Genomic DNA, 21,422 nt, shown 5'->3' on the forward strand with positions numbered 1-21,422 from the left:
TCTCAAAGGGAAATATTTATGATTTTTTTATGATTTTCCTTCATGAAAAACAGGAATTCCACTTTCAGAATTCATGTTCATGTCCATATTGTGTACACACTGTATCATTGTTCACAAGCCTTTAAACGTAATGCAGTGACAACATAATGGCTGTTAATGATGAAATACCTCTCTCCCTCTGCCCCTCTAGACTCGCTGAGTCTCGCACTAACCCCCAGGTCCTGGACATTGGGGTAAACCCTCAGGACTTCAACACTGAAGAGTGCCTGTCCCCAGGCAAATGGGACCAAGACAACTCAGACTTCATGGCACAAAAAGATCCGTTTGGGTGCTAATATGAAGCCTCCGCCAAGAAGGGGAAACAACAGGGAAAGACTTGGCGAAACGGTGGTTAAAAAGACGACAAAAAAAAGAAGTAACTGCCAAGTTCTCTCAGTGGTGCGGTTTAGTGGCTGTCTGATGCTACTACACGCACGCGGACAGAGGAGGAGAACACGAGCAGGCTGCTCACAGAACAGGCCAAAGCAATACAAACCAATTTCTCCCTTTTCTATGGAAAAAGAACATGCAGTTATTTAATGTTTGTTACAGTCTGTGTGTTACTACCTTTAGTGTCTGTTTACCCATTCACTGTTTGTAATGTGTTTGTAATATGGACTTGTGTGCATCGTGCACAGAGTGTGAACGTGTGTGCACGGTTTATAAATGTACAAACCAATATGAGCGTTACAAGGAGCAGAGTGTGTAACAGTTCATTGAGTGAGTTAAGGTCAACAAGGGTCTAGATGTTTTATTTACCTACAGATGTTGAAATGTAACTGAACTAGAAGCTAAAACTCACTGGTGACGGCCACATCTAATGTTGTGCAACACAATTAAAAGTTACTACCTATGTGCTTCAAGGCATCTAAAGCTTTAAAAAAAACTGTGTGTACGTTTAGATCAAAGAGTGTGTGTGATAAATGAATGAGAACACCTGACAATCTTTTTATTTTTTCCCAATGCGAAAACTATTTTTGCACTCAGCATTCATCCATGTTTAAAAGCACATATTTCATGTAAGGGAATATAATGTCCAAATGCATCAAACTCATATTTCAGGCTTCTGTACTTTGCCTCTATTCACTCATCCTTGTGGATCTTTAATGTTTTATTGTTTGACAGCTTTGAATCACAGTGGATTCTTTACGCCGGTTCCACTTGAAATGTTCAGGAACACTCACGAGATGAGATACGTTTTGTCAGCGTGTCATCAAGCCTCATGACTCAACCAGGATTCATAGCTGAATAAACAAAACATCAAGTCAAACATTGCGAGTGTGTTTTACTGGCACTCTACCCTGCATTGACTTTGGTGGTTTACTTTTTTTTCCCTGGGTAAGGTTCCCTGTGTTATTGTTGGCATTTTGTTTTACAATTTACATAAATTTCAATAAAGGCAAAAATGTATTGTTAAGTCTGATGAGTTAATTATAAAATCTTCAAGACAACAGTGTTACTTCTTCAGTTTGTTGTATGTCTTAGCAGCACACACTTGCTCTGATCTGTATTTGCTGACATGTCTGGAAGACCAGTTACAGTGGGCTCAGTATTGTGCTGGTGGTGGTGGTGGTGCTTTGGTTGGACTCAAAGATTAACTGATTTGATTTTGGTGGTCAAGGTCGTTATGGTCTCAAATTAAAAAAAAATGTTTGCCTTGTGAACGCAGTAACTCAGGAACACCCTCAGAGTACCCTTTCAAATTTGGTACAAATGGTCAGTTTGTAACCAGTGATCTCATGTGGATGGACCATAGGGAATTTCATTACATCTTCCACAAACCTTCACTTGAATTTGAGGATAATCTGATTAGGATTGTAAAACATAAACTAGGGCTGCAAGGCAGCACAGAGCGGGCCTGAGCACTTGCGAACCTGGGACCTCATGCGGTCCCCTTTGAGGGCGGTCAGGGACCGGGCCAAACAGTTGTGTGTTGCATGCGCTTTGTGCACTGTGGAAAGGATAAATGATTCACTTCCTGTGTCCGTCGCACAAAGCCAAACCAAGCTCACCAATCAAGCACCATGGTCCAAGCCATCAAGTGCAGACCACAAGGTGAACATTTCATGTAAATTGAACTAAGGTTGTAAAACGAGGCTTCCTTCCTGTTGCCAATAGGTGGGGCTATCACTGAGTCCAATTGGACAATGCACAGTGGAGTTAAAAAACAACTAGATTTTCCCATTGATCAATAGGTGGCGCAATGACCCTGAGTTACTTCTGACATATGGAGCTGTTCAGGCCTGGACTCTGATCATGTATTATAATTTTGTGGCTTATTGGACAATGCACACTGGGGTAAAATAAATCCTGTTTCACAGTGAATCACTCGGTGGTGCTATGACCCCGACTTCCTGTTTTCATAATGCTCCTCAAGACTTTTTTGTTGTGCGTTTGTTTGTTCTGGTCATACACGTGTGTACCGGTTTTCGTGTTCTCAGGGACTGTGTTGTAGGTGGCACTGTTCAGCCATTTTGCCACACCCATTTCAAATTACTCCAGAATACGTACATTTTCACCACTTTTGAAGAGCCTGCAAAGTTTCATGAGTTTTCGAGTATGTTTAAGCCCTCAAAAAGGTAAATCACTTGCCTGAAAAATAATAATAATCATAAACGGCCCTAATAAGAAAGTGATCAAAGTGATTGAGACTGCACTGGTTGGCGGCTGCATACATCCACAGGAAGATAATTCTATTTTTATATCACAAACCAATTTATATAAGCAAATGTCACACACACTAGCTGTCACGTATTGTGACACCAGCAGGGACAGTTCACGGAGCAGGCCCCTTGTCCATCTCCTGTTCCAGAAATCTATTTAAAGGTACTATGTGAAGAATTCAGTGATATCAAGTGTTGAAGTTACATGTTGCGGCTGAACACCCCTCAACTCACCCTCCCCTTCCAAAAGTGAAAAGAACCCGTGGCAGCCTTCAGTTGTCATAAAAACTCAAAAGGTGTTTAGTTTGTCCAGTCTGGACTAATGTAAAAAACATGGCGGCCTCCGTAGAGAGGACCCCCTCGATGTAAATATAATGTATTTGAATATAAAGTTCCTTTTCTGGGCTAAAGAAAACTACAATTCATACAATTTAGATGAAATGAACTATAGTGAAAACATCATGAGCATTATTCTACATTAAATTTAAATAATAATAGTTCCCTTTCACCTAAATCTTACACACTTGACCTTTAAGAACTAACTTCTTTAGTCACTAGTTGTGTCAGCGTTGTGCCAGTTCACTCTTAAAAACAATTGGTTAAAAGGTCAGATAATACAGTGAAAATGACCAGTTCCTATGTTCATTTGTTCTGTTTTTTTTTGGGATGATTTCGAAACAAACTTACGATCATGTCTTTAGTCATTAACCCGATGTGAGCGTCACATCACGTGTTGTACTGAGAACAAAATGGTGACTGGTCACTTCATGTACTGATCAGGTCCTGATGACTGATGAGTGTTTATTAGTTATAGTGAGAACAGAGTGGAGGAGGAAACAGAAACTGTTAAAAATTACAATCATCAATTGTAAACTGATTCGTTCACTGCAGCCTTCACAAAAATAAATATAACACACATGTTCATGCACAACACTGACTGTAGATATCCCCTGCACTCATGTTGCTAGAAGTGGACTCAAGTGTTCTGCACCTCTTCAATGGAATGAGCTTCAGTCCTATAACTGCAGGTTTACACTCCCCTTGGTGATTTTAAATCTATCTTTTTCACGATTCTTGAAATTATTTTGATTGAGCCCTGTTTTACTTAAGTGTTGCTTTTATTTCTTAACCCTTTGTTGAGTTGTATTTCTTTGCAGAGTGTGAACGCCTCCTAGTGTCAGATTTCTCTTGCAAATGACATAAGAAAATCTGAGAGACTAACTGATTAAATTAAGATACAATCAAATAAAATAGTGTGATAATAGTGATACAGATCTAGACTAAATTGAAAAGAAATAAACTGGCATGCAAGTGAGATGGATACAAACCGGTGGTTCCGCCTAATAGAGAAGATAGAGGTGTGTAACTGTTCACCTACATCAGGTCATGGAGGAATGTCGTATATCCTTCATCTAAGAATGGTGGGGCCACACCGGGACTTTTTCATCATCACATGATAAGTGGAAATGATCCTTGCATCATCTTTTGAATGCGCCCATTAGGAAATGTTTGCGGCTGGCCTTACCAAAATAAATCTACAACGTTAGCAGGATAGCTGAACCTCGGTATTCTCCTGCTCCTCTGACATCGCTACACTAAATGATGTTTCCTGCAATGATTGAATACGTTTTGTTTTCTCGAGATCTCGAATTCATTATCTCGTTCTCACGGGAAAACGGCTGGAATGTATGTATGTATGTATGACCCTTTAGCGCTTCCGTACGATTCGACGTATTTCCGCATGTATTTTGATAGGTTTCTTTATATACAGTCTATGGTTTCGAGTGTGTGTGACGAAATCTGTGGGAGGAGCCCACGCGCTGTGGTAGCCACACACTCCAGCCTTCAAAGTAGCTTAGCGGCATTCACGGGAAACATGACGCGGGGACGGAGGTGCAGCGCTGCTCGGCTTGTTGTCGTCTGTGAGTAGTTCATTGAAATGATTTGATCGTGAAACCTGCGCAGCGAAGAGAGAACGTGTCGAGTGAAGGAGAAGTAATGACTCCATGTCTTTCCTTTGGCTGTCAGAAATGCTCATTACGTTTATGATGAAGTCTGTGTTAGGATTCTCACCTTTAAATGTGTCATGACGTTTGTCTATTGTTGCACAAAGACAGTGTAATCCGTCAATCGAGCCCAAAACATGACTGAGGTGTATTGTCCCTTTCTTTGGGTTGGGGGTTTCCCCAGCAGACTGGTAAAGACCAACTTCGCTGCTGAAGCAGGGAGCGTTGTTCAGTAGTGATGAGTGAATTCCAGCTCTTATATACAGTCTATGGTTGGCACTGAGCAGGTTCTGCCCTGAGCAGGTCCTGAGCAGGTTCTGCCCTGAGCAGGTTCTGCACTGAGCAGGCTCTGCCCTGAGCAGGCTCTGCCCTCAGCAGGCTCTGCCCTCAGCAGGCTCTGCCCTCAGCAGGTTCTTTGCTCGGCTCACTTAAAAGCCGGCTCTTTCGATGGCTCCTCAATTTTTTTGTTTGTAGCCTAAATAAATATATCACCAACAATGCTGTAAAATTATGTGTAAATGAATTAATAATATAAAAAGCATACACTATATCAAATGTTTATTATTTCTATAGTTTTATTTATATACTGCTGCAAAAATACATTTGAATCTTGCAGACTCTACTCTCTGCCCTTGTGTTGTTAGTTAACATTAGTAAAATGACGATGATGATGTTTCCTGCTGTTGTTCACTTTCTCCACTTTTTGTTTTCTCTCTTTCTCTCTCACCTGTCTCCCTATTTCCTGTAAGTGTGCTCACTGACAGTGCAGGGTGTGTATATCTCACATCTCCCCCCCCCCCCCCCAATGCGCTGCAGCTTTCTGATAAATGTCTACCCAGCTCAGACCTGAGGGCACTTCAACCACAGACAAATTGTCCATGCCTCTGGTGATCTTCCTGTTGTTCCATCCTCCAGATTGTCTTCTAAACGTTTGTGGGGCAGAGAGCATCCCCTGTACTGTCACTCAGGGCATTGACCAAACTACCTACAGCATCCGAGATGAGGGGCAATCAGGCTGTACCTATTCGTGGTCCAACGCAAGTGACACAGGTGTAAGTGAAGCAAACCAGTGTATTATTATCATAACTATTATTATTATTATTATAATCATCTGCCAACTAATTTCACAATTCCACATCTTGTGCTATGTTCATCTTATGTGCTTCACTCTTTTGTTGTGTGACGGATTTTCTCTTTTTCCTTCTGCATGCTGACATTAGCACAGCGTGCTCGCACATGAGGAAGGATGGAAGAACGATGGTCCTGTGAGGAGTGCAAACGTGAGCACCATCATCACCTCAGAATGCTTCCCATGGATCATCTACAAGCGAGACTGCTCTTCAGAGGTATTCACAGCTGTAATGTGAAAAAATATTTGAAATGTAAAAAGGAAAATAGTGATGAACCTGATTCTCAGAATTATGACTAGAAGGTACAGATTGTATACCTCAGCCCAGGCTGAGCAATCCTGCACGACTGTCTAGTTGTTATAGTAGACATATTAAAGAAAAAAGGGAGTGGTCTGTACACCTAACTGACTACAGACTGAACACCAAAACCAATGTAACTTATATTTTACTCTTAACTACGTGTGTAAATACTGAGCCCACTGTAACTAAAAAGGCTACAGTCACAGTTGTTGAACCAATAGTTATTAGAGATTTAAATAGGAATTACAAAATGTGAAGCTGCACTAAATTGCACATACTCATAAATATCAACTCACTAAATATGACTGCAGATTATAAAATCAACATCCAATTATTTTCCTCTGAAAAATGTACCAACATTTTGCTAAACACACACACACACACACACACACACACACACACACCCCAGACCCCTGGCCCTCACCCCACACACACAGACCACTGGCCCTGACCACACACACACACACACACACACACACACACACACACACACACAGAGAGAGACAGACAATCCTATGTGAAACGCTGGAACACGTACAGTATATACCTAAATCAGAACCATCATATCCTGTTTACAGCTGGTAACATACAGTATATCTTGTGATTTCTTCAACAGTATTTTTGTAAACGGAGCCAGATAGTCCTTTTTATTTATTGTTTTGATTGTGTGTGGTTTATTTTTTTCAAAAAGAAAAGAAAGAACTAAATATTCTTAATAATTAAGTTCAATGCTCTTTGGAACGGTGTACTTTCATGATTATGCTATAATATCATCATTATATCACTGGTTTGATGATGACAATATTATTATTGATCACAATCATTTCTCTATATTACTTAATATAATATAATTTATCATCCAACAAAATGTGTAACTATGAGGGCCATACATTAATGCTCTTGATAATGCACCAAGTTTGACAAGGCCCCAATTCCCCCCACCCCCGCCTAATTTTTAGCTGGGATAAATCCTGTCGTTCACTGTATTGTCCCTTCGTTTCTTCTCCATAGACTGAAGAGCACACGTCTACCTGCAACAGTGAGTATCATTTCCTGGCAGACCTATTCATGAACATTAATGATGTCTGACTGTGTTTTATTCATTATATTCTTTAAACTTTAATTTAAAATGTATATTTTCATTCATCCAACGTTCTGATGGAATTATATTTTCTTTTTACAGTTTCCTGTGTTGAAAACATTGCGTTTATTAAAGGTGAGGATGTACTAAAAGCAATAAACTATAGTTACCGTGTTTGTGTTGTTGAGTTGTGTCAGCCTAAAGCTGCGTTCAGACATGCACAGAACCCCCTAGTAAAAAGTTAGCAGAAAATCCAGAGGAGCCGTTGTGGGAGAACAGCAGGAGGGTTGAGGGAACACATGACAGCAGCAGAATTGAAAAAAAACCCCAAAAGAATACACACATCTCAAGATGTGTGTATTCAGGAGCCATACACATAGAAGACACATGTGAAGATGTCAAGAGAACAAGAACAACACAACTGAATTAATACGTTACATCCTGCGTGACATAGACATTGTGGAGGTGAAGGGGCTGGGAGAGCACCTTCACCTGCACCACAGAGGATCAGTCAGCACAGGTGAGATCTGTTAGCTGATTGATCCTCATGCTTGAAAAGGCAGCAGCAGAGCTGCCTCTGGGAACACACACTGGGGAAGAGACTGGGTGAAGCTAATGGTCCAGCAGAAAGTGCTGGACCTTTTAAGTTAAGTTTTTTGTCAGTTTTGTTTGCATTAAATAAAAAAGATGTTGCTGAGCACCCAAGGGTTGGACTGGTTCGTCTCTGGCTGTCGTGGTGGGAACCCCGTGGCATGGTCGACTGCCACAGACATATAGACAATTTCTGTCGAATGCACTAAATAAGTGATCTTTGATGATATTAAAAGATAGTCAATCCTGGAGTATGTTTGGTGCCGAGATGAGAAAAAAGTAAATTGTGTCTTGTCTGGGTGATGTGCTCTCCAAATGTCTACCATAGAAATGTAACGGGTTCGTCCCTGAACCGCCTGTAGTGTTTGCGTAATCTTGTGTATAACCGACAAATTCAAAGACGGGTGAAAACATAACTTTGTGGGTGGTGTGGGGATCAGATGTGGTAGACGACACCCTGCCTAACCAGTTCATATCATACTTGTGTCTTAAATCTGTGGATTTATTATTTCAAATTGAGCTAAATCCATTTTCCTCCCATGTATAGATGCTGCAGAAATGAAGACTACCTCCCGCTCCTGGATCATTACTTTCCTCATCATGTCCATCACTATCATACTGCTTGTTGATTGATCTGCTTATTCAAATCAAAGAAGTAAGTAGGTAAAGTGTGCAAAATAACATGCATTGTCCTCCTGTGGCATATTTTAAATGATGTTCTCTTGGTAGGAGGGGCTTTTACTCTCTTGTGAACATGAAAAATGTGGAAGCAACAGTGAGACAGAAGACTGACCTTCATCTGTCAACACGTAACGGCATTTTTTCCGATTAATCTGTCCATTTAATCTCTTCAAGAAGTGACTCCTAAATCTGTCTCTACTGCTGCGAACTACATTTTTGCTTGTAATGCTTACTGTACAATTTTTTAGTTCAAGTGTGTTTATTACGATATCATCTCTTTGTTACTTTTGCAATACTCACCTGGCCCAAATCAGTGCCAAGTGCCTTTCTGTTAGAGACCATCTTTGTTTTGTATGTAATGATGCAGCTTATTCCTTCACATTCAAGCTATTTTATCTCATGCAGTCATGGCAAGTATAGTAGTTAATATAGTATCCAAGGCTTTTTAAAGACAAACTGTCCATGAATGAAATCAGTTCAGGTCGTGCTAGGTTTATAGATATTGGTATCACTATAGGACTCAAGCAAAGACTGTTTGTGATGTACCTTCGCACCGTTTACATCCACCACTGTTGTCTTCACATGTGTGTCCAACTGGACACAACAGACTCTCTTCTTTACCAGCTGAAACCATACATGGCCTCGTATTAAGTCAGATTTTAAGCTTTTTTATATACTCATTAGCATTGGCAAAAAAACTGTTTTTTTATACTCCCAACATTGACTATGATTACATGGAGAGCAATTGTATCACTATTAACCTAATGATTCCACTTGTGATGTTCACCTTAGTTAATAATAGAACATTCCATTCATACTCCTGTTTACATGTTACAGATCATAGTCTGATTAGTCTTACCACTTCTTGTTTACACTTGAACCAAGGGTATGTGCCACCAAGCAGCTGGTAACTGCCATATGTACATATAGCGATTGATACGTCTACATAATGTGACTTAAGTCAGAATATTCCACATGTCTTGATTTGATTCTGACTCAGGCCGGGCATACACTGTGCAATTTGAGAAGGACCTTTCGCGTGACTTCAAATCAGAGCGATTTTCAGGTTCGTCAGGCTCCTGCACTCGAGTGGATTTCCCGATAATTAGCAGGTTTTCTCTCACTCTGTCTGCATTAAATGGCAAAGCACAAAAGTAGGCACAATAGTAGGAAATGTCGTTAATGGTCTGAAGCAATTGCACAGCAAGCAAGGTGATGAATTTACAATACAGTTGCCTCAAATACAGTTTGTTTGCTTGCCACAAAGATGGCCGAATCAAAATGCCCATGTCTTCCAAGCTACTTGTGTGTCTGAATGCTGATGCCTCTTGCACACAGGGTGACAAATGATCAAGGCAGCATGTTTCTTCCTTGTTCGCCTATCAGCAAACAAACCTTGAATTCTTCTTCAAAACGCCGACCTAGCGTAGAGTCTGAGCAGTCAGGTCTCGATCTACTCTTTAACGACATCATTTCTATGTTCAGGTTAATAGTGGAATATTGGTGTCCATGTTACAGTAATGTGGCCAGTAATAACAATTGCTCAGCAGATAGCTGTGATGTATTGGTGAACAGGTGAAAAGTTCTTCACGCTGTGGAAGCTGATGGACTCTTTGCTGCGCCAGCGTGTGCACTTTGAGGATCGGACAAAGCCCAGCAGCAATGCTGTTACTGCCCCAGGAGCCTGTAGTAGTCTTACAGTTCTCCTCTGATCAAAATCCCATTTTAGTCCCCCTCTTGCCTTTTATATGATAAGCCATAGAGAACCATAGTTATAGGTGGACTGGGAACTGATCTGCCCTGTGATTGGTCAAAGTCTCCTTTGACCAATCAAAACAAAGCAGCCTCTTCAAAGTCATTCATAAAAACCGATGCCATGTTTACTGTACTACCAAACCCAATGTGTCTCATACCACCAGTGACATCAGATGGGCTGATGTGGGGCTACTTTAGATCACATGACTCAGACATGAGGGGAACTTGACGTTGTGCTGATCTGTCAACTCATCTCGACATTTGGGAGAAAAAATGTTGTGATGCACAAACGTGGATGTTAATGTTGTGATGCACAAATCTCTCTTCATCCACTAACAAGGTGCTGTGGTAGCTTTTAACCTTAAAGTTTAATGAAGTCTTGAAGACTTTTATTTTCTATGTTAGAAAACATAAACTATCTGTGGATTAAACTGGTAGGGCATGTCCAGACATGCCAGGAAGAGACAGCATGAGCACAGCCCCTTGTGCGTCACGCTGTTAGATCGCCCCCTAGAGTGAAAAGAAAGAAGATTCAGCAACAGAAATCACCTCATGGGCATGCTTTATATTTTATTTATTAATAATAAGATTGCATATATAGAAATATATTTATCCTTATAATGTCGTGATAACAAATTATGATGATAACTACTTTTATGTGCAGAATCTACGACGGAGTATTAGGGCCACATTTTTTGGGGGGGAATTGATTACGAGAATAAAGTTGTCATTAAATATGTCAAGAATTAATTACGAGAATACAGTTGTAAATATTTTTACATTTGTATTTGAATATATGCTTATATTCTGAAATGTACTTTGAGTATATTATATATATCTATACACTATTATATAAATATATATATAATTATACATATGCTACACGGTTTGGATGCAATATTGAACAGTTCTTTTTTTGTTGAGTGAAATGTGCTGGAGATGTACTGTACTGTATTGGATTACATTAAGCTGTGGGGTTATTGTGTACAATCATTGTTTGAGTCCTTCTGGTTCCCCTCTGAAGAAAATTCTATTTATATCTCAATTAAATCATGTCCAACTTTCGTCCTTTTCCTGTCAAGGGGTGTGTCTCATATCTGATGATTTGTCTCAGCGAATCAAGGGGCAGGTAAATTGGTATGTGTTTGTTTGGTGAGAAACTTGTGACAGGAAGTGAGGGGATTTTTTTTCTCTTGTTATCTCACACATACACACCCACATGCAGAGAGGTTGGATGGAGATGTTTTCGCTCGTAGAGTCTGATCCTCGGGAACTGATCTGCCCTGTGATTGGTCAAAGTCTCCTGCAGGTCAAGGCTGGAAACAGCCTAGTGGAAATGCAAAGGTCTAATCTTCTCTCAGATCCCTTGATTTACATTGTGCTGAAACATTATTGTGGAATTATTATTAAATAACTTGTTGCCCACATCAATGAAACCGTAATTTAGAAAACCCAGTAAGTCACCTGATTCACTGGGGTCATGAAGTTTATCAGTCAATGTTGTGCGGCAGCTTTCACACTATGATGACATAATGATCATGTTATCATGACATTATCTCTGTGTGTAAACATGTGCAGGTCAGGCAATGAGACAGAGCAGGAAGTGATTACGCTTCATTGATGACAGTTGTTTTAGCGAGGCAGAGGTTTACTCAGAGGAAACACTTGTGCAATGTGAAAGTTCAAAACAAAGCAGCCTCTTAAAAGTCATTCATAAAAACCGATGCCATGTTTACTGTACTACCAAACCCAATGTGTCTCATACCACCAGTGACATCAGATGGGCTGATGTGGGGCTACTTTAGATCACATGACTCAGACATGACGGGAACTTGACGTTGTGCTGATCTGTCAACTCATCTCGACATTTGGGAGAAAAAATGTTGTGATGCACAAACGTGGATGTTAATGTTGTGATGCACAAATCTCTCTTCATCCACTAACAAGGTGCTGTGGTAGCTTTTAACCTTAAAGTTTAATGAAGTCTTGAAGACTTTTATTTTCTATGTTAGAAAACATAAACTATCTGTGGATTAAACTGGTAGGGCATGTCCAGACATGCCAGGAAGAGACAGCATGAGCACAGCCCCTTGTGCGTCACGCTGTTAGATCGCCCCCTAGAGTGAAAAGAAAGAAGATTCAGCAACAGAAATCACCTCATGGGCATGCTTTATATTTTATTTATTAATAATAAGATTGCATATATAGAAATATATTTATCCTTATAATGTCGTGATAACAAATTATGATGATAACTACTTTTATGTGCAGAATCTACGACGGAGTATTAGGGCCACATTTTTTGGGGGGGAATTGATTACGAGAATAAAGTTGTCATTAAATATGTCAAGAATTAATTACGAGAATACAGTTGTAAATATTTTTACATTTGTATTTGAATATATGCTTATATTCTGAAATGTACTTTGAGTATATTATATATATCTATACACTATTATATAAATATATATATAATTATACATATGCTACACGGTTTGGATGCAATATTGAACAGTTCTTTTTTTGTTGAGTGAAATGTGCTGGAGATGTACTGTACTGTATTGGATTACATTAAGCTGTGGGGTTATTGTGTACAATCATTGTTTGAGTCCTTCTGGTTCCCCTCTGAAGAAAATTCTATTTATATCTCAATTAAATCATGTCCAACTTTCGTCCTTTTCCTGTCAAGGGGTGTGTCTCATATCTGATGATTTGTCTCAGCGAATCAAGGGGCAGGTAAATTGGTATGTGTTTGTTTGGTGAGAAACTTGTGACAGGAAGTGAGGGGATTTTTTTTCTCTTGTTATCTCACACATACACACCCACATGCAGAGAGGTTGGATGGAGATGTTTTCGCTCGTAGAGTCTGATCCTCGGGAACTGATCTGCCCTGTGATTGGTCAAAGTCTCCTGCAGGTCAAGGCTGGAAACAGCCTAGTGGAAATGCAAAGGTCTAATCTTCTCTCAGATCCCTTGATTTACATTGTGCTGAAACATTATTGTGGAATTATTATTAAATAACTTGTTGCCCACATCAATGAAACCGTAATTTAGAAAACCCAGTAAGTCACCTGATTCACTGGGGTCATGAAGTTTATCAGTCAATGTTGTGCGGCAGCTTTCACACTATGATGACATAATGATCATGTTATCATGACATTATCTCTGTGTGTAAACATGTGCAGGTCAGGCAATGAGACAGAGCAGGAAGTGATTACGCTTCATTGATGACAGTTGTTTTAGCGAGGCAGAGGTTTACTCAGAGGAAACACTTGTGCAATGTGAAAGTTCAAAACAAAGCAGCCTCTTAAAAGTCATTCATAAAAACCGATGCCATGTTTACTGTACTACCAAACCCAATGTGTCTCATACCACCAGTGACATCAGATGGGCTGATGTGGGGCTACTTTAGATCACATGACTCAGACATGACGGGAACTTGACGTTGTGCTGATCTGTCAACTCATCTCGACATTTGGGAGAAAAAATGTTGTGATGCACAAACGTGGATGTTAATGTTGTGATGCACAAATCTCTCTTCATCCACTAACAAGGTGCTGTGGTAGCTTTTAACCTTAAAGTTTAATGAAGTCTTGAAGACTTTTATTTTCTATGTTAGAAAACATAAACTATCTGTGGATTAAACTGGTAGGGCATGTCCAGACATGCCAGGAAGAGACAGCATGAGCACAGCCCCTTGTGCGTCACGCTGTTAGATCGCCCCCTAGAGTGAAAAGAAAGAAGATTCAGCAACAGAAATCACCTCATGGGCATGCTTTATATTTTATTTATTAATAATAAGATTGCATATATAGAAATATATTTATCCTTATAATGTCGTGATAACAAATTATGATGATAACTACTTTTATGTGCAGAATCTACGACGGAGTATTAGGCCACATTTTTTGGGGGGGAATTGATTACGAGAATAAAGTTGTCATTAAATATGTCAAGAATTAATTACGAGAATACAGTTGTAAATATTTTTACATTTGTATTTGAATATATGCTTATATTCTGAAATGTACTTTGAGTATATTATATATATCTATACACTATTATATAAATATAATTATAAATATGCTACACGGTTTGGATGCAATATTGAACGGTTCTTTTTTTGTTGAGTGAAATGTGCTGGAGATGTACTGTACTGTATTGGATTACATTAAGCTGTGGGGTTATTGTGTACAATCATTGTTTGAGTCCTTCTGGTTCCCCTCTGAAGAAAATTCTATTTATATCTCAATTAAATCATGTCCAACTTTCCTTTTCCTGTCGTGGATGTTAATGTTGTGATGCACAAATCTCTCTTCATCCACTAACAAGGTGCTGTGGTAGCTTTTAATCTAAAAGTTTAATGAAGTCTTGAAGACTTTTATTTTCTATGGTAGAAAACTATCTGTGGATTAAACTGGTAGGGCATGTCCAGACATGCCAGGAAGAGACAGCATGAGCACAGCCCCTTGTGCGTCACGCTGTTAGATCGCCCCCTAGAGTGAAAAGAAAGAAGATTCAGCAACAGAAATCACCTTATGGGCATCTTTAGGGTGTGTAACCGTTTTTCAGCTCAGTTTCAAGTTTTTGGAGGTTCCCATCTGAGAGGACACAATAAATTCTTATGCAACTCACATAAGCCGTCTTCAGACATGACCTTCTGATAAAGTCTGGAGAATGGGGTCTGTACTTTACCCACAGTTGGCTTCTCAACCATGCACAAACCAGCAGGGGGTTTTCTGCACAGACGCTTTTGCAACAGCAACAAGTCTGTATTAAGTGAGAGGTAGAGCAGCTGGACGCAGCAGGAAGGCAGGCAGTGACTGTGCAACATACTGCTGCAGAGATTACATGATCACGCCTACAGCACAACACCATCGTCAGCGCTTATCATCACAAACTCTTTATTTAATTTTTTTTTAAATTTTTATAAATCTTTTTATTGTCTTTTTCATTTACATATACCAGCAGTTCACATATACAGTGTGTGCAAAATAAACTATCGAACAGTAGTCATCTAGTCACTTACTGGGTAAATAGTAACTTTGTTTAAGTACTCTAAAAAGGGTTGCCATGTATTCAGCATTATCAGAACCAGCCAGTGAGAATCTAATCTTCTCAAAACTGCCCTGATGGTCTTCCCGCCGGCCTTCAGCAGTCAGGGTTAGGGTCTGGTTTCTGTTAAAATTGATGTTTATCATTATGATCTATCTTTTATATTGCTTTAATCCTATTAACCTTTTAGTCCTTATCATATTCACATATTAGTTGTGCATTGTCTCTAAATCTAAATGACTTGTAAAGATCTTTGAATTACTTTTCATTTGTCTGAAAAGTACGCAAATAAAGTTTGATTGACAAATTGATTGGTGTGGAGTTTGTCTATGATACTACTGAAACTAACATATGTTGTAAAACGTGAACTTCTGCTAAAAGTAAATGAACAGAAAGAGGGGAGGAAAACACATTTACGGCAGTTGTTGTCGTAAGAACATAATCCCTTGGCAACACATCAGGTGACACCTGCCGTCAGGAAGCGGTAAGTGCAGGTGGAAGTTTGGCGGCAGATCCTCTGGTTCCTCATCAGCCGTCACTTCTCTGTGTCGGCGGAGTTTGAGTCTCTTCGCTCCCTCCTCGTTAAAGCCGGTGAGTTGTTAAAATGGACGCCTTCACCTTCTGTCACATCCATCAGCTGACACCGTGTGCGCTTCACGTTCAGATCACCCGCGACGCAAATAACCGGTGACGTTAACGGAGAGTTGTCCACGTTATTGCAGTTAGCTTAGCTGAGGTTAGCTCAAGTGTGACGCGCCGTGTTCAACGTTTAATCAAAGGTGACGTCGAGAGTAACCTCCAGTGCTCAGTCTGCACCGAGGGGGTAGTGTGGACAGCACCCCTGAGATAACTTGTCTGACGTATGATTAGTAAGTTTTAAACTTGGGTCCAGAAAATTACACCATGTGCGTGGAAGGTTGGCGCAGAAGTGCACGTTGTGTTTGCTAACTTGTAGCCCTGAATTGAAGCTAATGCTAACATTTGAACTTTTAACTCCAAGACGGTACAATTTTGAGGACTGCACCTTTTTAGTGGCTATGTTGATTTAGAACACAATTAAAAGCTCTTATCTTCATTTAAGTTATTCTGACAAATGTGATGCATGTAGACAATCAGTTTTTTTAGGTTTTATCATTTAATATAATATGATATAAGGTCAAGTAAAGCAGTAGGAGTTTAAGTTTGTGTGGGTTAACTCCTGACTCACATGTGGTTTCTGTTATGTCATGTAAGTTAACTGCCACCAAGCAAGAGTCCAATTCTGTACTAATCTGTACTGCAGTAATAATGTTTTTCAATATTTAATTTGAATACTCACGTACAATATTTGTGTTAAGTTGCTTCCATGCACCAAGAGCTTTTGTTGATAGGCGGCCAGTGTCGATGTGCTGTAAATCTAAACACATGACTTCCATTGTGGAATTTATACGTCATATCCTCCCTCCTGCACGCCCCACCCTGCTGCCTCCTCTCACCTGGAGGGTCTGGAAATGTTCCTGTTGTAGTGAACGTATCTGACTCAGACAATGTCCCGCTGCATTCTTTTCATGTTAAAATTCCGGAATATGTCAGGACCCAGTAGCTCAGATATTCTCTGGAGTTCATGTCTGAAAACAGCTTTTTTTGCATAATATTGATTTAATGGTTGGATTTAACTGTATGTCTGTGTTTGTGTGTTTTCCAACAGACATGGATGAAAGAATGAATGGACCCTTCAGGAGCACAGTTTTCAGTATGCTTACTCCAGCCCTTTTCGACTCTTTCACTGACCCCTGCAGCCCCCCACTCACTGTCCCCTTGCACTCTCACCACTTGGAATGTGGGTCCTTAACAGGGCCGGGGGTTAATATGGGGACACTTATTAACAGTGAGAGGGAGGAGTTTAACGTGGTATCTACCTTTGACTGCGATGTTGACAACATCTTGTGCCTCAATCAGGTTGGTGTGGGGGGATTTTCTGAAAATGTAGAGAGCTGCAGGAGTAGTGACACATTTCAGAAAAAGCACATTTTAAGCTCCACGTGGACAAGTGATGGAGGTTCTGTGGCACACCATCAAGAGTTGGAAAGTGGAAATGACCAAGTGGAGGATGGGCGAGAGGGGCTGAAGAAAGAACTGTATCTGAATGTATCAGATGAGGAGTATGATGATGGTTATCTCTCAATGTTTCATAAAAGAGCAAAAAACTCCCCTCAGTCAGGATACATTCAGCTACCTAGAGCTACCTCCAGAGCTACCTCCAGCCCCCAGCATTGGACAGATGAGGTTAGAGAGCCCTGGGGTGCGTGCCATCCTGAAAGTTCATCTGAACAAGCTGAGATATCTAGACGGCACAATTCCTTTACAGTCAGTGATTTGTGTCCGACTGTTAGCGGGGCAACACTGGACTCTGCAAACTCCGATTCGTTAGAAGGAGATATTGAAGAGGAGTGGACTATTGGTCGCCCCATATTTGAATCATCGATGTGCCACAGCGTCACACTGAAGTTGATTGCTGGTAGTGAGCAGAGCAGACAGGTGACGGAGGATGTGCAGCAAGGTGTGACGAAGCCTATCCGCGACTGTCAGGACACAGGTAGAAGAGACAAAGCCACTGCCCAGTCAACTGACACAAGTTATGAAACTGGTTATGAAACCACCTTATCTCCACAAGTACAGGTGAGTTGCCTCAGTTTCACTTACTCATCTGCTTTCTGGGTATGTGGAAATGTTCAGGGTTTCTCCGGTGGACTTATGTACTGTGAAGGCTTTGAGGGGAAGTGTTTGGGCATTGTGATGATGTGTTTTTTCACACAATTTTGGACCATTTTCATTACAATATTTCCCAAATCCCAGCAAAAGCTGTTGTTTTTCACTAATTCTATAATTTAGTAATCTTAATTTTAGGCCTTCGAGAGTCTTGAATTAGTTTAAATATTACTTACCAGATCTTTAATACAATTTGGTAGGTCTTAATTATGTTAAGGTTTAAGAGTAATTCCGCTGTGCTTTAAAATTTATTTTTTTAAAGGAATATGTTGTCCACAGTTTAAATGTCTTTGTGTGTTTTTCTTTTTCAACAACACAGATATTAGCATGCATTAGCAAACTACAAAAAAAACACATTGTGGAAAACTGATGCAATCAGATGCAACCTTAGACTTCAAGCTGACAATGAGCGCCCTCTGCTGAATAATGAGTAAAACAAACAGTAAAGCAATTTCTGTTACAGGCTCAATGTACGAGCACAAATATACACAAAGTAAAGCAGTTATGCAACTTTATCGATTCAATGCGCAATATTCACATTAATGTCAATTCATATTTACAGCAATTGTTCAATGCACAATATTTAGCTTCTCAGTTCAGAAATATGTTCTGCAGAGGAGCTGCTACTACAGCAGAATGTTTTTACATAGGCTTGTCTTGAATATGGCCATAAATATGAGTTCTGTGTACTCAAATAAATACCAGTACTATACAGTATTAAACTGTACATCTTCCTGCAAATATTTCACAATTAAACCCCCTTTTTTAAACAAAATAATGGTTTTAGTCAACAGAAAAGCTGGAGTGCTTTTATGTATACAGAAAGCGTTGCAACCATTTATGTTTGTGACTTAAATTCAACAGTTAAACATTAAAACTCAGGTGAAAGATAATTTTGTCAGTTTATTCTGCTGTGAACCACAGTGTGTATCTGTCTATGTCAGAAAGCTCTGATTTGACACTTCCACTCACTCCAATAAAAGCAGTATATCATGACAACTCTACTTTTTATACCTAAGTCTCAGAATAAAATAATGTCTTGTACAAAAGCCAATTCAGGTTCATCTCTCTTCAGTGGTAGAAGTCTCTCAGCCTAGTTTTGTGTGTTTTTTTTAAAGTCATATAATGGAAACCCCAGCTGCTTACTGAGTTCATGTTTTACAGGATGAAGTGTAAATACTGTATGTTCACACATATCAGCATCTGCGTTCTCAAGGTGAAATCAGTTGTGGTGGCTCCCAGGCAGAGCACAACCAGCAGCAGCTCCAGTAGCTCCAGCAGCTCCAGCAACAGGAGTAAAACAACAGCATCTTCTGTGCCAGAGCTGGAAGACAGTAACAGATGTGTCCAAAGTGGCAAAAGAAAAAGGTACTGTAATGGTTTCACCTCTAGATGGAGATGTTATGACCATGTTAAACACACTGTGGACGTTTTGGCTGCGGTTGTGAGGGTGACTGTCTAATCTTGATAATGGCCACATATTCTTGCAGAACCATCTTAATTGAGCATGGTTTTGCTTTCACTTTACTCGAACACTGCTTTCTGAAGCATGACATGTCTTCTATGGTTGACTGGCAGTTAAGACATATTATCCTTTTTCAGGCCAGAGGACATGGACATGGACTGGGAGAGTAGAAAGCAGAGCTATGTGCACTCTGTCACCAAACACATGCAAGAGCATCCAGGAACAACTCAAGGTATGAAGTCTTACACAACTTCACTGACGTTGTCTCTAATAAGATAATATAGCAGTGCAGTACAGACACACCAATGGTCACCTAAAGTCTATATCATGGTAATTTCTTTTTCTCAAGATGTCATGACTGAGCTCTTCAATCTCATCACCCATGTGGCTAAAAATACGCGTGGGGCTAATGGCAGACAGTGGCAGCATCCCTCCGACCTCACACACAGGTACATCACTCTCACTGGGGTTCTCTCATTCTGAATTTTTTTTTTCTTGTATCTTTATTCATGACCGTGGTTTGAGAGTAAAACTGATTTCACGTTAACGGGTGTGTTAGCGATAGCTAAACCCTCAGGTTTTAGATGATTATTTTCAAACAATACTCAGGTAAAGAGACTGTTTTATTCGGAATGTTAGGTCTTAATGGGTTAAAGTATGGGACTCTTAAAGAAGTCCTCTCCCACAACAGGGGAGGGATGAGTTCACTTGTCAACACTACACCCGTAATTCTATTGGTTGGGAAATTTGTTTTGACGTGTTGCACAAAAACAATCCAAGAGAAATCCCAGAGCAGAAAAGAAACCTTGTCAGCAAGAGGAGAAGAGCTGAAGCGCAGGAAATCTATCCAAGCTACAAAATATCTGAGTGCAAGTGCACAGTTTGAACACAGGCAGAGCAAGTGGTACTGTTTGAGTGTAAGCGCAGGATTTTGAGTGATAGCATAACAAAATCTAAACTTGAAATAAATAAGTCCTTCTCTCAGACCTTGTTCTTGAGTAAAGGTAGGACATAAAAACCTTTATAAATGGTATGAAGACACATGGTATAAGTACGCAGCTCAGTATCTGTGCTTACTTTCAGGAACTACCAGAGACACTTTGGAAATATGACGGCAAGAATGTCTCTCAATGAATGGCAGGAAAAAAACTCAAAAACATACAAGCGCTTTGCCAACGTCCCCAAAATTTTTGAAAGGAACCCGTTTCCCTGAGAACTTGTGGGGAAGATTGCACTTACCAAAAGGGCCTCACATCAATGTTTGCACTGTTTTTCTTTCGTAGTTTAATATGTGGCGTGTAGTTTTGATTTGTCCGTTTTTTTACTTTAAACTTTGCATGTTCTTTGTGTATAAAAATCTATGCATGTTTTAAGGGGTGTTTACAACTTGCACGGCAGAACAAGCACTTAGGCGTTTGAAGCATCTTAAAAGTCTGCCTTTTTACTAGATTTCTAGTAGCCTGTTTTAAAGTGTGTTTGGGTATGTTCGTACTTTTGCCATTTGCCAATTTGCACATTGGTTTTGTTGTCTCCTACAGAAGTATTCACCGTAACGTCCATTCAGGATTCGAGTTAAATGAGGATGTGTATGTTCTTGTTGAATTCTTGTTCCATGCAGCATCTGATTCTGTAGATATGTTTAAATGGCAACAGCTAAAAGAATTAAATATTTGAAACTTGAAAAGCCTGTGCAGGTTTATTGAATGATTCCTGTGACATTGTTAGTTCTTCTGCATCAACCTACAGTATACATTAGAGGGTAAAGACAAAACAATGATTTATTATGTAAATGTGTATCCGTGTATATAGGATTTATATATGTCTCTGCACATTTAGCTCTGAAAGGGATATTTGATAACTTATTTTTATGCCTTGACAATCAATACAACTTTGAATTTATAATATGAT

At 39.8% G+C, this 21,422-nt stretch overlaps 2 protein-coding genes across 5 annotated transcripts in view; both read left to right on the forward strand.

The window, feature by feature from the left end:
• The window catches only part of ldlrap1b (low density lipoprotein receptor adaptor protein 1b), a 37,177-nt gene extending 35,721 nt beyond the window's left edge, over nucleotides 1-1,456 (forward strand). For both annotated transcript variants that reach the window (XM_069535605.1, XM_020085169.2), the window contains one exon: nucleotides 191-1,456. In XM_069535605.1, the coding sequence (XP_069391706.1) occupies nucleotides 191-237 (47 nt within the window). In that variant the 3' untranslated portion in view covers nucleotides 238-1,456. The remainder of the gene's footprint in view (nucleotides 1-190) is intronic.
• A 14,279-nt stretch (nucleotides 1,457-15,735) lies between these two features.
• On the forward strand, nucleotides 15,736-21,198 carry LOC109627942 (S100P-binding protein). 3 transcript variants are annotated; one of them, XM_020084777.2, is made up of 6 exons: nucleotides 15,736-15,892; nucleotides 16,989-17,959; nucleotides 19,266-19,417; nucleotides 19,652-19,746; nucleotides 19,864-19,963; nucleotides 21,053-21,198. In XM_020084777.2, the coding sequence occupies exons 2-6, from the start codon at nucleotides 16,991-16,993 to the stop codon at nucleotides 21,186-21,188; spliced, it is 1,452 nt and encodes a 483-aa protein (XP_019940336.2). In that variant the 5' UTR covers nucleotides 15,736-15,892; nucleotides 16,989-16,990; the 3' UTR covers nucleotides 21,189-21,198. The 3 variants fall into 3 exon arrangements, with proteins under 3 accessions (XP_019940336.2, XP_019940334.2, XP_019940335.2); XM_020084775.2 differs by lacking the exon at nucleotides 15,736-15,892 and adding an exon at nucleotides 15,926-16,170; XM_020084776.2 differs by lacking the exon at nucleotides 15,736-15,892 and adding an exon at nucleotides 15,929-16,170 and having other exon boundaries at nucleotides 20,598-21,198.
• The last annotated feature ends 224 nt before the right edge of the window (nucleotides 21,199-21,422 follow it).

This window comes from Paralichthys olivaceus, chromosome 12 (genome assembly GCF_024713975.1).
Source record: "Paralichthys olivaceus isolate ysfri-2021 chromosome 12, ASM2471397v2, whole genome shotgun sequence".
NCBI classification, from domain to species: Eukaryota; Metazoa; Chordata; class Actinopteri; order Pleuronectiformes; family Paralichthyidae; genus Paralichthys; species Paralichthys olivaceus.

Excerpts from the sequence above, each read along its gene's own strand:
- LOC109627942 (XM_020084775.2), top strand. Across the intron at positions 17,960-19,265 it reads CCTTATCTCCACAAGTACAG|GTGAAATCAGTTGTGGTGGC; the intron begins GTGAGTTGCCTC and ends TGCGTTCTCAAG. Across the intron at positions 19,747-19,863 it reads GCATCCAGGAACAACTCAAG|ATGTCATGACTGAGCTCTTC; the intron begins GTATGAAGTCTT and ends CTTTTTCTCAAG.